The sequence below is a fragment of the Pelodiscus sinensis genome, chromosome 27 (assembly GCF_052426305.1).
Source record: "Pelodiscus sinensis isolate ZL-2025 chromosome 27, ASM5242630v1, whole genome shotgun sequence".
NCBI classification, from domain to species: Eukaryota; Metazoa; Chordata; order Testudines; family Trionychidae; genus Pelodiscus; species Pelodiscus sinensis.
In genome coordinates this window covers 5,982,814-5,999,051 of record NC_143078.1, presented here as the reverse complement: position 1 = coordinate 5,999,051, position 16,238 = coordinate 5,982,814, and the positions used below count along the sequence as shown (strand labels likewise).

General features: G+C 42.8%; 1 protein-coding gene and 1 long non-coding RNA gene across 10 annotated transcripts in view; one reads left to right on the top strand and one right to left on the bottom strand.

Moving 5' to 3' along the window:
• LOC149521391 (uncharacterized) overlaps window positions 1–16,238 on the bottom strand; it is a 66,753-nt gene that overhangs the window by 37,039 nt on the left and 13,476 nt on the right. For 2 of the 3 annotated variants that reach the window (XR_016347954.1, XR_016347955.1), the window contains exons 3-4: window positions 6,131–6,231; window positions 3,277–4,298 (exon numbers count right to left, since the gene is read on the bottom strand). This is a non-coding gene — a long non-coding RNA (uncharacterized LOC149521391). Of the gene's footprint in view, window positions 1–3,276; window positions 4,299–6,130; window positions 6,232–16,238 lie in introns of those variants that run through there. The other variant, XR_016347956.1, reaches the window with a different exon arrangement.
• CD55 (CD55 molecule (Cromer blood group)) overlaps window positions 1–16,238 on the top strand; it is a 30,193-nt gene that overhangs the window by 12,730 nt on the left and 1,225 nt on the right. For 2 of the 7 annotated variants that reach the window (XR_016347952.1, XR_016347953.1), the window contains exons 5-11: window positions 2,023–2,111; window positions 3,089–3,283; window positions 4,573–4,641; window positions 7,704–7,760; window positions 9,685–9,733; window positions 13,495–13,711; window positions 14,628–14,691. Coding sequence is in view for 2 of the 7 variants with exons in the window: in XM_089773664.1 (XP_089629790.1) it covers window positions 2,023–2,111; window positions 3,089–3,283; window positions 4,573–4,641; window positions 7,704–7,760; window positions 9,685–9,733; window positions 13,495–13,546 (511 nt within the window). In the remaining 5 variants the exon portion in view is untranslated. Of the gene's footprint in view, window positions 1–2,022; window positions 2,112–3,088; window positions 3,284–4,572; window positions 4,642–7,703; window positions 7,761–9,684; window positions 9,734–12,882; window positions 15,844–16,238 lie in introns of those variants that run through there. The other 5 variants (XR_016347949.1, XR_016347950.1, XR_016347951.1 and 2 more) reach the window with 4 other exon arrangements.

The window sequence follows — 16,238 nt, the reverse complement described above, 5'->3', positions numbered from 1 at the left end:
GCTGAAGACATTGAAGCAGCAAGTGAAAAAATAACATGCCCAGGTTATGCAGAGACCAGAGGCAGAAAAATGAATGGAATCTAAGTCTCAAGTCCTGGTCCAGTTTTAGGCAATACTGCATTTAAATTTCATCCACAAGAATAACCAAGCTATTGTTATATTCATCATTTCCACAGGAAGTATCATATAGGAACTGTGCACTGTGGAATTGTGTTCCAGTGGTTTTAAATGGGCTGATTAGGATTTGGACCTCTTAAAATGCTCAGGTTGTGAAAGTGTGGCAGCAGGGGGGCAGTTGTGGGTAGCCATCTTCCTCCTCCTCCTCCCCTCCCCCCCCCCCAACACTGGTGTCAGGGAAGGTTGTTTTTGGGTGTTAACATTTTAAGTGAGACAAAAAATAGTGGCCACTTGGACATAAATTATATTTGTGCTGCAGTGGGGCAGCTACCCTACACAGTGAGAAGAGGGGAAAAGTAGCCTTAGCAGGTCTGTGCAGAACTTCAGACCCATAAGAAGAGGGCTTTTTAAGAGCCAATCAGGAAAGAGCTTATTGGAAAGTCTCATATATAATATATATATGCTTGTGGCCGGGTCTCCCTGGCGGCAGGGTGGCCTAGTGGTTAGGTCACCAAATTAGCCAGCAGAAAAGAGTGCTGAACCCTACTGCTAGTGTCCCCAGCCTAGGAACTCCAGCCCATTATATTAGTATAGTCCAGATTCCCCCCTTAGTTGGGGTTTCTAGCAGGCTCCCCCCTTTGTTGCAGAGGATGGGGTTGGAGGCTTATATCCTTCTGTGGCTGGCCAAGTGGCCATGTCCTGCAGACTGTGAAACCACACTCCTGTCTCCTTGCTGGTCAGCCCCTAACTGAGCCAGGCTTCTTCCTTTTATCCTCCCTCCAGGTCTGGCCTTGGCTACAGGTAAAGCGGGGCGGGGCTAGCTGGGCCAAAAGGCTTTGTTTAACCCCTGTGCGGCCAGGCCCTCCTCTCTTCACTCCCTCACAGGGCTGCTCAGCAGAGAAGAGAAGATCAGTGTCTCCCTGACCAGCAAGGGAGAAGGACTGGCTGTCTGGGGAGACACTAGATAGAGCAGTGCTGGGCATGATAGCAGGGCAGAGGGAGTTCCTGGCTGACCACTGCCAGACTGAAAGCCTTGATACAGGGGCTGAGTGGGTGCGACTATGGAGAAAAGGCCCAGCGAAAGCAGGCAGTAGAGAAACATGGAGGAGGGCAGTAGGCGACTGCCACTAAAGGTCCTTGGATCATGGCTCAGAGTAATGGGTGGGCCTAGGTCCCCCCCACCTTTGCACTCACTTGCCAGAGAAGAGAGTGTCTGAACCAGACTGCAGTGAGGTGGTGGTGGGGGGGGGGGGGGCTGGAGTTGAGTCTGCAGTTAGCCACTGAGGTGACAAAGGACGAAGGACTCCTGAACCCCCGGAAGTGGGGGAGAAGGAGTTGGGGCATAGCTGGAGGGCAATGCACAGCAAACCAGGGAAGGACATGGGTCCGGAAGGCAGATTGTTGGACTTGAGCCAATGCCCAGAGTGACCAACAGGAGGTGCCACGGTGGTGAGTCCATGCCTCATGATCTCTGCCTTCCTTCCAGACTGGTGAAAGGACCAGAAGAAACCAGCTTTAGGAGGTAAACCCTCCTCTGGTCCTCTGAACCACCTTGTTGAAACGCTAGTGCTGAAGGCCACAACCTTACAATAGTAAAAGGCAAAATGTACTGAACACCAAGTGACTTCATTGCCAATATTCAGTACTTAATATAGTCTTTAAGGTGACTAATTTCTCCTGCTAACTTATACACAAGGATTTGCTTATTCTAATTTGGCTTTAACAACTCAGGATTGCGACTCAGCAGTACCTGGTCTTAATGATCATGCTGATCCTCCTGCAGTGGGAATAACCTCACTCAGTAGTAAGTTCTTCCCTTACGCTAGAAAGAACCCATTTTCCATATTTCTGGACTATTAAAGGAGCACATTGAGAACTAAAACTCTTTCTTTCTTTCTTCTTTAGACACAAAATAAGTGGGCGGTCTTTCATCCAGTGTTTTCTTAGTAGAACTCAAGATCAAGTTGAGTGGACTAAACTTCCAACTTGTGAATGTAAGACAATCACCATGGTTTTAAGAAGAGCGGACGATGGATGATAATGCAGAAATACCCCTTATACAACTTTCATTTGTATTTGGTTTTATTTAAATTTGGATTATAAGAGAATCTTGTGGACATTGTTAGGAGTGAAAAGACTGAAAATGTATGACCGTCTTTCATGGTGCTGATGTCTGGTATAGAATTATTACTTCAAACAAACAAAACTCCTTAGGTCTCCTCCATCCTTTCAAATCAATCTCCTGGCACCTTCTCCTATTAAGGATTTAGCTGTCCTAATTGTTACTGTATGTGCAATACTGAAACAGTGGGGTTTAGTTAGTTTCTCATTCTTTATTAAGTAATCTTTTTCCCCTTTGAAGTCCTTCATCTTGCTTTTGTTTGAGGTTTTTTTAGTGTAAGTCCTCTTTGTTCAGTTATCCTCTTTTCCTGCCCCAAAAACCTGGACTCCAAACTCAAAATCTGAGGCTATTTTGGAGTAAAACCCAATATTAATGTGGGTTTCCCAATTTATTTGCTTTAATTGTTTTTGTCCTTCTGCACACTACCTGAGGTGCATCTATCAATTGGGCTATTGCCACCTGGCTCTAGAACTAGTTGCTGCTAAGAGAAATGTCCTAATTTAAACTTTCTGCTTCTGCAGCTTGAAGGAGCAGAACATAGTCCTTCAATGACATTAGCCAAAGAGCTTCTTCTCCTTATATTTGTTGTTAGAGGGGCATGTATGTTCTGATAAGGCTGTCTCCAGAGATTTGTTTCATTGGGTCAAAATCTGCCAGAAGAAGGGAGTTAGGTTGGAGAAAAGCTTGAAAGCATAAAGCAGTCTGAATCTGAGGGAAGAGTTAACTGCATTTTCATTGGCTAAATAGCCTTTTAGGAGCAATCGTAGACAAATCTTGACTGGATATTTTCAATTCACCTTTAACTGAAATGTTAATTAATATTCATAATGCCATTCCTCTTTCCTTCAGTGATTACTTGTTCTACTCCTCCTAATATTGCCAATGGGATGAGCAATGGAAGTGGCATGGGAAGCTTTGGCTATAACTCTTTGGTAACATACAGATGTGACCATAATTTCTCACTTACTGGAAATGCCTCCATTCACTGTACAACTAAAGATAAAACCAATGGAGTCTGGAATGGGTCTGCCCCTGAATGCAAAGGTGAGTGATCTGTTTTTATTTTCCTCTTGCTCTACAGTCTCTAACCAGATAAAACCATGTTTTGATGGCTAGGCAAACCCATGTATACGAGGAAATTCAGTCAGGCATTAATCTTGTAAATCTGTGGTGTCCCAACATGTAGGTATTTGGCCAGTTGAGCCGCTATAATGGCTATTGCCTCAGTACTGGTTGGACATCACAGATGTAAATATTTTGCTTGTTGGAAACCTCGTTAGTGTTAGAAACTTAACCCTTAAAGAATGTCTGAGGTAATGTTAATATCATTTTCTAACTTCTCAGGGCTTACTTGGTGTCTTGAATAACTTTTTACTGATGTAGGTTTTATGTACTTCGGAGCTTTTTAAAAAGCAGAGGAAAAAAATCAAATGTGCGGGTAATACAACATCCTCTGACTCCATATGCATTTAGGTTTGACTCTTGAACCTACAGCACATCACATAAGCTAAAGAACTAATTACAATAGGTGGCAGCAGTACTAAACTGTTATCTGAGGACCAAGCAATGGAGGAGGATGCACACAAACAATGAGTTATATACAAAATGAGTTGCCTTATTTTACAGGCATAGCTCAGCATTTAGATTTCAGATTAGAAAAATGGGTTCTCTTCTTATCTTGTGTAACTTTGATTCAGGGAGGATGCCTTGCTCAGTGATAACTTGGCATAATCCTGCACTCTCCAGCAGTTAACAACATCAATCACTAGAATGAAATGAGTTGAATTCATCTTCTCATTACCAACACAGTGCGCCCTCTCTTAGGTCGAAGGGTATTTTGATATGAGGGATGGAACTGTGTAGTTCTGAGTTGCACGTGGAAAGACCCTGCAGAGAATACTCAATGAGGACAGCGTGTTCAATGACTTTAGAAGTCACTCTGACAAGTTCTGATGAGTAAAACTGAGGAGAAATGACAGATTATGGCAGATAGTGGCAGCAAGAGGCACCACATTGAGTCTTTCACTTCCACACTGCAAATCATAGAAGCAGTAGAGATCTTAAAAAAAAAGAAGAGAACTTCTGTAAAGGAAAGTGGTAGACTATTCACTATAGAGATTGCTGTAGGCTCCCCCTAGAATATATGCATGTGATCCCAGCAGCAATCTCCTGGATAGTTCAAATGATAGTACATGGGCTCTCGCTAGTGTGACTTTTCTATAAAGATGCAGATTGCTAAATATTAGTTTGGCAAGCTCCTGACTGATTGGCCAGCTGGTGATGGGAGTCTGATGTAAAGTTCATAACTGCTTTTCCTCTCCTTTTTATCTTAGCCATAATTACCCAGAACAAACCCACAAGTATCCCTCCCGGTGGAACAGGAGTAGGTGATACTTTCTCAGGTAAAATGGAAGCACTTTGAATGTCATTTTTCATCTGAACCCAAAATTCTAGACTTGTAGCAAATCAAAGTGTTAATTTATATAATTTTGCCATGCATAGATGCAAATACAATGATGTTCAATTAGTGCTTGCCTAAAATCTTGAGAGAGAGGTTGTTTGTTCATTTGCACATTCACCTTGGCCCAGATTGCATCTTTTCCCCCTAATCGTGGACCTCCTTTCTTGGTTTGTGAGCATTTGTATGTTTTCTCAGATGGGCATGTCAAATAGAGTTTAGCAGCTGACAGGGAAGGAGGTGATGCATTCCAAACCCCAAATATATGGATACAGAGTTGCAAAAGCTCTCAACATGCACTAATAAGAAAGGAAAGAACAGTCTAAAGAAGTCAGTCAGTTTATCCCAATGAATGCATGGTTTAACCCTAAACAAAACCATTTTCTGTCACTAGCTATTGGCAAATTTGGATTTGGGTTTGGAACCAGGGCGGACAGGCAGTCCCATCCCCATCAATAAGCTCTCCTAAGTTCCCTGTAAAGTATACAGCTGGGCTGCTGCCATTTAGCTACCCCGCCCTACACTGCCATGCTGCTCCTGCCTTGGAGCTGTTCCTGGGAGCCTTTTGCTTGCTGTGCGGAGAAGAACGGAGGGATGCTGATGTCAAGTAGTCCCCAACTTCATATCCCATTTCTGCAGGGGAGTGTTTGCAGCCACTGCTGCATGTCCGTTGGGTTTCCTCCCTCACTACATCGTGTCTCTACAGTGCGAGGCTACATCAATAACATATTAAACCTTAAGGGCTCAGCTGAATGCTAGTTTATCATTTAGTAGGAAGACGTTCCCTAGGAAATATTCCCCACTCTCACTCCATCACTTTAACCAAGCTTCACAATCATCATTGCTGTGTACCGTATTAAATTGTTTAAAACGTATAGGCTGCGTCTAGGTTGGCATGATTTTCCGGAAATGCTTTTAACGGAAAAGTTTTCCGTTAAAAGCATTTTTGGAACAGAGCGTCTAGATTGGCACAGACGCTTTTCCGCAAAAGCACTTTTTGCGGAAAAGCGTCCGTGCCAATCTAGATGGGCAAAACAAATCTGAGCTGTCTACACTGGCCCTTTTGCGCAAAAGGTTTGCGCAAAAGGGACTTTTGCCTGAACGGGAGCAGCATAGTATTTCCGCAAGAAGCACTGATATTACAGTAGGAAGTCAGTGCTTTTGCAGAAATTCAAGTGGCCAGTGTAGACAGCTGGCAAGTTTTTCCGGAAAAGCGGCTGATTTTCCAGAAAAACTGGCCAGTCTAGACACAGCCATACTGTATAGATATATACTGCCTTTTGTCTGCTGAAAAAAAAAAATCCCTGGAATCTAACTCCCCCCCACCTCCATTTACATTAATTCTACATAAATTGCATTATCTTAACATCATTTTGCTTAAAGTAGCATTTTCCAGGAATGTAACTAAAATGTTACGTGAGGAGTTACTGTACCTGATCTAGCCACATGGGTATGATGATTCTGGTCTTCCTTAGCATTTTGGCAGACAGACAGTTGGCCTTTGCACTCTTGGTAAATGAAAGCTTAGCAACACCTGCAAAAGAGCCTTTAATGTTTAGTGGTTCGTATTATAGAACAGTGTTTCTCAACCTTTTTTTTTATAAAGTACCCCCCTTTTTAAAAAACAATTTACAAGTACCCCCAGTACTTACAGTTTTCAGACACATTTTTTGTACTGTTGCAACACATTTGTTTCAACAACTTAGTTGTAGCTGGGTGGGCGAAGAAATTTTTGGATGTAAAAAGTACAAAAATAATAAAGCACTGTAAAACTTAAAACAAAAATTCAGTTTTTTCCAAATTTCAGTTGTGTTGAAGTACCCCGCTGACTTCTCTTGAGTACTTCTAAGGGTACTCGTACCACTGGCTGAGAAACACTGTTAAAGAAAACCTTCAAACCCATATTGGGTCCTCCATTTATGCAATATTTTCCTGACAGTATTACAAGATACAAACCTATACAATCTTTGCAAAGCTGCTTTTCTTGGTGATGAGGGGTAAGATCATAGTTTCTAAAAGCAAAGGATTCCCCATTTTAGAATGTGATGTTTATAAAGGTACCTTAATTGTTCATTAATATCTGTTATACAGGCAGTCCCCGACTTACGCGGATCCAACTTATGTCGGATCCGCAGTTACAAACGGGGCTCGCCCCGGAGGACACGGACTGCAGGACCTCGCGGTCCTGCCGCCCATGTACTCCGGGGCTTTCTCCGCATCTCCCTGGTCTGCGGAGGACCCAGGCAGCAGGACCACGGTGCGTCTCGGTCCGCCGCTGGCGTCTTCCTGGTGTGCTGGGGTGGGGTGGGGGGGCGCAGCTAGTACGCCCCCCGCCCCCCAGCAGACTAGGCTTTTCTCCAGACGCCTGTGGCAGAGCAGCTGGGGCGCTGCCGGTTGGTCCCGCAGCGCCGCTCTGGGCGCTACTGGACTAACCCGGCAGCACCCCAGCTGCTCTGCCCCAGGCGTCCTGATTCAGCCGCTGCTGGTCAGTTTCAGCAGCGGCTGAATCAGGACGTCTGGGGCAGAGCAGATGGGGTGCTGCTAGGTTGGTCCAGTAGCGCTGAGGAGCAGCGCTACTGGAGCAACCCAGCAGCACCCCAGCTGCTCTGCCCCAGGCGTCCCCAAGTCAGCTGCTGCTGAAACTGACCAGCGCTGACTACAGGAAGCCCGAGGCAGAGTTGCTCTGCCCTGGGCTTCCTGGAATCAGCTGCTGATCAGTTTCAGCAGCAGCTGACTTGGGGACGCTTGGGGTTCTTAAGTTGATTCTGTATGTAAGTCGGAACTGGCGGTCAATTTCAGCAGTGGCTGCATCTGGACGCCAGTTCCGACTTACATACAGATTCAACTTAAGAACAAACCTACAGTCCCTATCTTGTACGTAACCCGGGGACTGCCTGTAATCTAGGTAAGTATAGCTTCTTATGTATGGATTGTGAATGAGTTCTTGAAGGTTATTGACACAAGTTTGATTTCAGATTTTAGCTCACACTTTGTTTTTCTCTTTAGACTCTTTAGGACTCGGTTTATTCATCGACCTAGGTATCGGTGCCAGTATTGGAATTGGTAAGTAACTTAAAACTGAAAAAAATCATTTAATACACTGATTTATTACGATATTTTAACATGTGGCACCAAGCCTATTTTAATATTGCTGTTTCTCCATCACATAATCTTTTTGCGCTGCTTAATTACTAAGCATCCTGGAATTAGGGCTCTTGAACTTCTCTGCCACTGACTAATGTGCCCAGTGGTGCCTTGTAAATGCACTGCCATTCTCTGGTGAGAAGCCTGTATTCATACTCTTAGCTGCTTTCTCTTTGTAATCTCAACATTTATTCACAGTATTTGACTGAACTAGTGGCTCTATCTGAAATTTGTCTGCACGATAGAGAAAAAAAAGGGGAGAAAAGAGTCTCATTTCTCCCTTTGTCCCTGGGGAAATCAGGAAAAGTTTCCCTTCTGTTTTAGGTGAGAATACTTCCTCACCACTTAGGACTTCATGTGTATGTCTGGTGCCTATGCAAAATTGAAAAGGGAAAATCTAGGAAGAGGAGTTGTAGAAAGATTTTTTTTTTAAATATCACTTTGTAAGCTAGTTTGGATAGTCTCATATTATACAGGGAATTAGAAGGCTATGATGTACTCGGCATCCAGAGAAAGTCAGTCTGTAGTGGTCTCCACGTAACAGATCTTGAGTGTTTTTGGTCATCATGCTGGTTTCTCCTTTTAACCCAGAATTGCTACATATGTCATGACTTAATCTTGGGGAGGAGACTGTTCCTGATGCAGGTACCTGTTCATCAAAGCACTTCAGCACATGCCTAAGTCCCCATGGAGCTAATAGATGTTGGGCCACAGAATAGCATTGTCCAGGGGCAGATAATAAGCCCTCTGCACAGCTGGAGTTGTTGCAGGCAGGGTTCTAGCATTGGCCCGATCAGCAATGTCTTCCTGAGAATTTGCCAATCCAAACCATTCTGTAGCCTACCTCTCTGTCACATGGTTCTAAGAGGCAGCAGACCCGCTGTGTGCAGATCAGGGCAACTGTGCTCAAGTCTCATTAGCCGGATTGAAACATGGTTTGAGTTACGGCAAAGTACACAGACTGGTGGAAGTTTTCATTGTCAGGTTCAAAACTGAGGGAGGATCTGATCAACATGGGTAGCTTCTTTTTCTAATTTGTATTTATCAATTGAAACTATTATAGTGGGGGGGAGAGGGAAGGAGAATCAAGCAAGCCATACTAGATATTGAGCATAATACATTCTATGACTCTTTGGTGGAAAATTTTTAAATATCTTGCAAGGGATTGAAGGGAAGAAGTTACATGGAAGCTTGAACATCTTGGATGTGAAGTAAGTCAAATCCTGAGCATTACTCTGCATGAGCTAGGAATCCAGACAAACCTTAAGCTGAACACAAAAGCATTAATGACTTGATAAATAACAAGATCCAATGTCAGAAGCCCTTTCTGGATTTAGAGTGGAGAGTTCTTTTGATTTCTGATATGGTACTGTATATTAGAGGGGCTTCGGGTATGTCTACATTAGCACTATTCTGAAATAACTTAGTCCATGTCTACACAGCAGGTCATTATTTTGAAATAGTGTCAAAATACTGTCAAGCTGGAGGTCTTCTTACTCCGACTCCTGTAGCCCTCATTGTATGAGGAATAAGGGAAAGAGTGCTCTATTTTGAAATAATGTTATATAGATGTACCCTATTTCAAAAAGCTATTTTGAAATAAGATACTCAATTGATGTAGCTCAATTTGCGTATCTTATTTTGAGTTAAGCCCTGCAGTGTAGACGCACCCTTATTTATCATCTTAAGGGGGAAAAAACTGTCCTGTGATACAAATAATCTGTCAGTGGTGACGAGACCAAGTCCCAGAACGGTGGAGCTCCATAACTGTCTTTTAGCAAAATGTTATTTTTTACATATGTGTTACTAAATTGCTCTTTTTTGTTTTGTTTTTGTTTTAAAGTAATTGTTGTGGTTGCTGGGATAGCACTGACAGTTTGGAAGAAAAATGGGTAAGCCACCCCAAGATACAAATATTTCCTTTTTGAGCTTGTCAAGAGAAAAATATAGAAACAAGAGAAATTGTTTTCATATCCTATGTTGTCCCCCCAAATTTGTTATTGCTGGTTACTTCCCCTTAAGTATCAATAAAACGAAAATACTTATTTTGCTACCAGACAAGGTGAAGTCCAAAGCATTCTCCATTGGCTTTAACTGATTTCCTCCATGCATCACACAATCACAGTGAATATTGCAGTTCTTGATGGCGGGATATTTATTTTTCCAAATATTATTTTTGTTGTATTTTGGAAGATGCCTCAGAGAGAAAAGCAATGTTTTATAATATCTTGTTCTTGCTAGTTTTAAAATTTAAAATTTACATAAATAAACTATGACCAGTATCTGGGTGAGACTGTCTTGACCATGGAAATCTGCTACCTTAATAGGCTACAGTAGTAAGGCTTCCACCGCTTCCCTGATAGAGAATACCACAGCTTAATATATGTTGCCATCAAAATATATTCTGAACACCTCACATTTTCTCTTACCCCCCTAGTAAGTTCCAGTTTTATAAAAGCTCTCCTTTTTGAAAATATTTTTAAATTTTATTTCTGCAAACATACTTAATTCAGTTAGTGTTCTCTCCTTTCCTGCTGTTTAGTTCTTACATTATAAATCCAGATCTTTAAAGCACCGGTTTCCAAGAAAAACTGAACTACCAGTGAGTGAAACAAAATTTAAACTGGATTTTGAAAGGTGTACAGTGAATCCTCGTTTATCGCGGTAGATAGGTTCCAAACCCGACCACGATAGCTGAAAATCCGCGAAGTAGGGACACCATATTTACGTACTGTAAATAGAAACTGATAGGTCCCCCCACCCCCTACAAAGTTTCCCCTGTGATTAGCCTATACTGTATTGTAATTCCATATCATTCTTTAATACTGCACAAAAGCCATCTGTAATGACGAATGATATGAAAGTATAAAGACAATAGGCAAGCACGATATGATACGGATATAAAAAAGTCCGCGAAGTCGTGAATCCGCGATGGTCGAACCGCGAAGTAGCGAGGGCTCACTGTATTTTTAATATAAAATATCTGCCTCTGCCTAACAATATGCAGATGGTATCTGAGAGAACAGGATAGAATTAAACAATATTAAATTCAAACCTTTTCTTTCTTGACATGAGATGAAATATTGCATGTGACATCATTGTTGGGTTAACCACTAATACACTAAATTTCTTCTATATAATATTTTTCTGCAAACAAAACAGATTGAACATTGTGTGCTTTCTGTCTTTAAAATGAAGTTGATTGAAAACCAGTATCTAACATATAAAATGTCATCTGCTTCATTATTTCCAGAATATATGCAAATGAGACAGTGATGAATATCACTGCACCTCATTTGCATACTTAATGAGCTACCATTTTTGCACAAGGGGCTTTTGCTCAAGGAGCAGTCTACACTGCTCCTTGTTGCACAAAATCCCCCTCTTGAGCAAGAGCCATTCTGCTGCTTATTTTCAGGCAGAACCGCTCTTGCACAAAAGCCCCTTGTGCAAAATGGCTGCTCATTAAATATGCAAATGAGGAACAGCAATATTCATCACTGCATCTCATTTGCATATGTTCTTGCACAAGATTGGCTAGTGTAGAAATAGCCCCCATGGTAGAACATAAGAACGGCCATACTGGGTCAGACCAATGGTCCATCCAGCCCAGTATCCTGTCTGCCGACAGTGGCCAAAACCAGATGCCCCAGAGGGAGGGAACACAACAGGCAGTCCTCACATGATCCCTCCACTGTCACCCACTTCCAGAGAAACAGAGGCTAGGGACACCATTCCTACCCCTCCTGGCTAATAGCCATGATAAGCCTAACCTACATGAATCTATCTAGCTCTTTTTTTGAACCCTGTTCCAGTCCTAACCTTCACCTCATCCTCGGCAAGTAGTTCCGCAGGTTGTTTTTTGAGTGAAAAACAAACGCATAAACCCATAAGGAATATAAGCAAATATAAGATATCATCCAGTATGGAGACATACACTCATGCCTGCTGATGGGGGCGGGGCAAAAAGAGTAACTGCCCAGGGCCCAGCTATTTAAAAGGGCATGGGGCCCTCCGCCGCTGCTTCTGTGACAGTAGTGGCACCCGGGGCCTTGGGTCCGTTGAATGGTGGCTGGAGCATCACATGGTGTGCTCTGAGTGGTTCTTAGGGCAGCCTGGGGAGGTGAGGACACTAGGTGGCACATTCCAGGCAGTGCTGTTGGTTGCAGGGGAAGGTGCTACTGAGCACTGCTCTGGCCCTGCCCCTTTTGCCTGAGGCCCCGCCTCTTCTGGGAGTGTGGAACTGGCCCCCAACTTGGCCAGAGGCCCAGCGAGGCTGTCAGCTCCCTGTAAACATTAGTTCATTACATGGATTAAGCAGCACTGTGAGTATATAATATCGGTGTTTTGGAACATATCGGTACATTGTCAAATTCCACCCCACAGAGCTTTGTTTTCTTTAATGTATCTACTGTACATAGGTTCCAAAGTTGATTTCATAAGGACTTTAGTACTTTACATGTTAATTTGCACTGGCCATTGTTAAATAAGATTTATATGCAGTGACACGAGTCTGTGAATCTAATATCCATCTTTAGAAATATAGTTTGCGTACCTCTATGTAGATGTCCACTCCTGACGTGGGGGATGATTTCCAAAGGAATTCTTCAACTCAGCATTATTTTATATTGGGGAGAAGGGGACCAGGGTAGTTTAGTTCTTTTATGTAATTAACTCTTTTTCGTTGTTCGTCCTTGCAGTTACTAACTCTGCTTACTAATTAGCCCTAGCCCTGTTATAGCCATAATTCATGTTTTCTCCAATGCTCTGTATTGTGAGGGAAATATTATGGCCTCTACTTTAACATTAAATCAGTTGAAAATATATTTCTATTGTATCCTATTGCTATGTATCAGGAACTTTTTTTTTCATTGAAAAAGTTAACATCTGCTGACTTTAATACAGAAACTTGTATTTGTTCCTAAACATATTGGAAAGTTCAACCTATGAAAAGTTTAAAGTATCACACAGATTAAAGTTTAAAGCTGTGGAACAATAAAATATAACTATTTTGATTGTAACTGTTACCTTCTTTTTTCAGGGTTAAGATCAATGCTGGCTAATGGCTCTGGCTTACAAATTAACAGTCATAATGTTGGAAGAAACGAATAGAAAAGTTAGGAAATAAGCTTCATACATTTGCACTGAATTTCCGTGGTGAAAATAGGCCCTGTACAGGCAACTGATGTCTTTTGCACTACAGTTTTTCTTCTTTGAATTGTAATTGTAGTAGGAATCTGAAGAAAACAAAGTCAAGGGAACCGGAAAGGGAACTTTTGCCTTTAAAAACTGGTTTCTGAACCAAGCAAAGGCAGTTGGAAGCATCAGAATGACTGGCTATTCTGCACACATAGCTAGCTCTTTATTCCGCCAGTCCATAATGCTAAATGTTTCACCTTGTTAAAGAACATCTTAGCTATCTGAGCATGGCATAGTTTGGATTGTGAGGTTTAGCTGCAGGTGGCAAGACAGCCTGTACAAATACCCGCTTACTGACTTCCATAGTGTATAAGTCAGTAAATGGGAATTTGAAGAGGGCAGACCAGTGGTGGCCAGGTTGCAGGTGCAGCCTGTGCACCCCCTCTCTGGCCCCTTCCCCATGCCTCATGCTCTAGGGGGCCCACACTTACCTACTTCTCCCCTTCCCTCCCAGCACAAGTCAGCTGATTCATGCCTCATCCTTGCTCCTCCCTCCCAGAGCTTGAACTGAATTGCAGTGTTTAAACTCTAAGACAGAGGCAGGAGCAGTGACGGGGCACATACTGGCCAATTGAAGGTGCTCTGGAAGTGCTGGGAAAGAGGGGAAGGAGCAAGGACAGGATGTGCTTGGAAGAGGATATTGGGCCGGAATTTGAAATTGTAAAGTAAAGGTAAATGTTTCTTTGTTTGAGTATTTGATGTTGATGACAGTTCTGTTAATATATGAATGATTAAAGTATTTCTACTAGTTTTGAAATGTTTGGCATACCTTTATTAACATATTTAATCTTATTCCTGGGGTCACTGGGTAGGTCTAGACTACATGCCTACATGTTTACAGAGGCATGTAAACTAGGCTACCCTACAGTCAAAGAAGCCAGGATTTAAATATCCCCGGCTTCATTAAAATAAACATGGCCACCGTGCTGTGCCAGCTCAGCTGATTGTCGGCACAGCACGTGAGTCAAGACACGGATCGGTCGAGAGGGGAAGCCTTTGTCCACTGCTCCTGTAACCTTGTTTAATGAGGCATAAGGCAGAGGCATGTAATCTAGACACCTTGTTAGTGCATGACTGATTTCAATCTTGTGGCCCATTGAGATGAAGGAGGGCCACTCATGCAACCCACTCACTAGCCTTGGTTGCCCAGTGCTGCTTTAAATGGAATGCCATAAGATTTCAAATTTACTCTTCATCTACAGGGTTTTGTTGACATGAGAATCTTTGCAGATAGTTCCCTCACTTGTTCTCAGTTCTATAACCTCAGTCGCTTTTTAAAAATTGATATAGAGGGAGAGAGGGAGAGAGAGAGAGAAGTCTAAGATGTGAGATTATATAAATAGTCTCTCTCCAAAGAGCGGCATGTGTGAATTTATATGGGCTTCCAGAGATGTTCAGAATACTCATATCGGAGGGCTTTTTAAAAAAAAATAGTGAAAATAAGGAATTCTGTATGCTTCCTTATAATCAACAAGCACTTTATCAGAGGAGCAATGAGATCAAAAGTGTATGCCATAGCAAGCTTTCCCAGGGTTTAGTGACTGAACTAATTTTATATTTGGTACTCAAAAATACCTGTCTTTGTAGGACTGGAAAACAAGCTTTTCAAAGTCAGGAAGTGGCACAGTCTGCTGGTAAAATGGAAATGATGGTAATCCAATATTTTATTGTACATTATTTTATAATTTAAAAACATGTTTATGCTCTTTTTTTACAATCACAACTATATTGACTGCTATGTAGCAATATGCACAAGTCTTCCCATACGTGGTGAGGTTGTAACTGAAGGAATTTGTTGGATTTATAATGTCATCTTTAAGTATTTTTCTTAAATAAAAAGAATATTGAATGAAGACTTTTTTCATACTTATGACATACTGTAAACTGATTATTTAGCAGTGATGTTGACATGTAGCCCTCTCTCCTGTCCCAGTCACTAGCTGCAAGTAGAACAGAATAAATGTTGTCCTTTTCCTCTTGCAGATAAGAATCTTTTTTTCCCTAAAGGATTTTTTCTGACAAATGTGAAAAAGATGCTGTTTGGCTGAATAGTTCCTCTTTGTCCAGATTCCCACAGGATCTTTGTCTGGAGATCCCACTGTAGGTGAACTGCAGTCAATGCTCTGACCTCATCTACAGCCATAGCTCCCCCTTGACCTTGCATCCTGTTAAAGTGGGAACAAGCCACGTGAATGATGCGTTGGTGCATTCTTTCTAAGATCCGTGGCCGTCATCTCAGGGTCACTGTCTACAGTTCAGTTTCCTGAGTCTAGACCAGGGGTTCCCAAACTTTTTGACATGGGGACCAGTAAATCCAATCACAAACTTTTGGAGGACCAGTAATGTTCATTTGCATATTCATTAATCAAATGAATATTCAAATGAGTTGTTTCTGGTCCTCCCAAAAAACCCCAGTGCCGGCTTTAGCAAAGCTTTTGATATGGTCACCCACAATATTCTTGCCAGCAAGTTAAGGAATATGGATTGGATAAATGGACTGTAAGACAGACAGAAAGCTGGTTAGACCAGCGTTTCCCAAACTTTTTACTTTAGTTGGAAATCTTTTTTTTCAGTACTGCTTTTTGCAGCCCAAAAATATAAAAACATAAAAAACAAACAGAGAAAATACCAGACATATAACATGTCTGGTATTTGCTCATTAGGTAAGTTGTATTATTACTAGATGTATCAGTTGGTAGTTTCAAACTGCCTGGCTGGTAAATGTGCTCAGGCTGCATGAGTGTGTCTACCAGCCAGGCAGTTCGCAACTACTCGAAGGGGTGGGGGGGGGGGGGGGAGGAAAACAATAGAATCTCCAGGACAGACTAACTCATGCTTTGTAGGGGGGAGAAGGAATGGGGGCAGCACCCCAAGATCCACATATGGCCAGCTCAGTCCCACGTCTCCCAGTCTGATTCATTCCTCCCCTCTGCTCCCCCTGCTGCGCCTCTGGCCAGCCCCACTACCCCCAACCTCCTCCCTGGCAGCCAGGTCTCCCCGGCTTCTCCTCCCAATCTCCCTTGGCTGGCCCTGCTGCCTGCATCCAGCCCTCCTTCTGGTGGGCTGGACGCAGGCAGCACTTCTTCACCCTCCCCCAACATCTTCCCCGGCCAGCTTCCTACCCCCAACCTCGCACCCCCCGGCAGCCCTGCTTCCACCAGCCCCCCAATCTCCACCGCCTGCCCCAATTCCCCCATC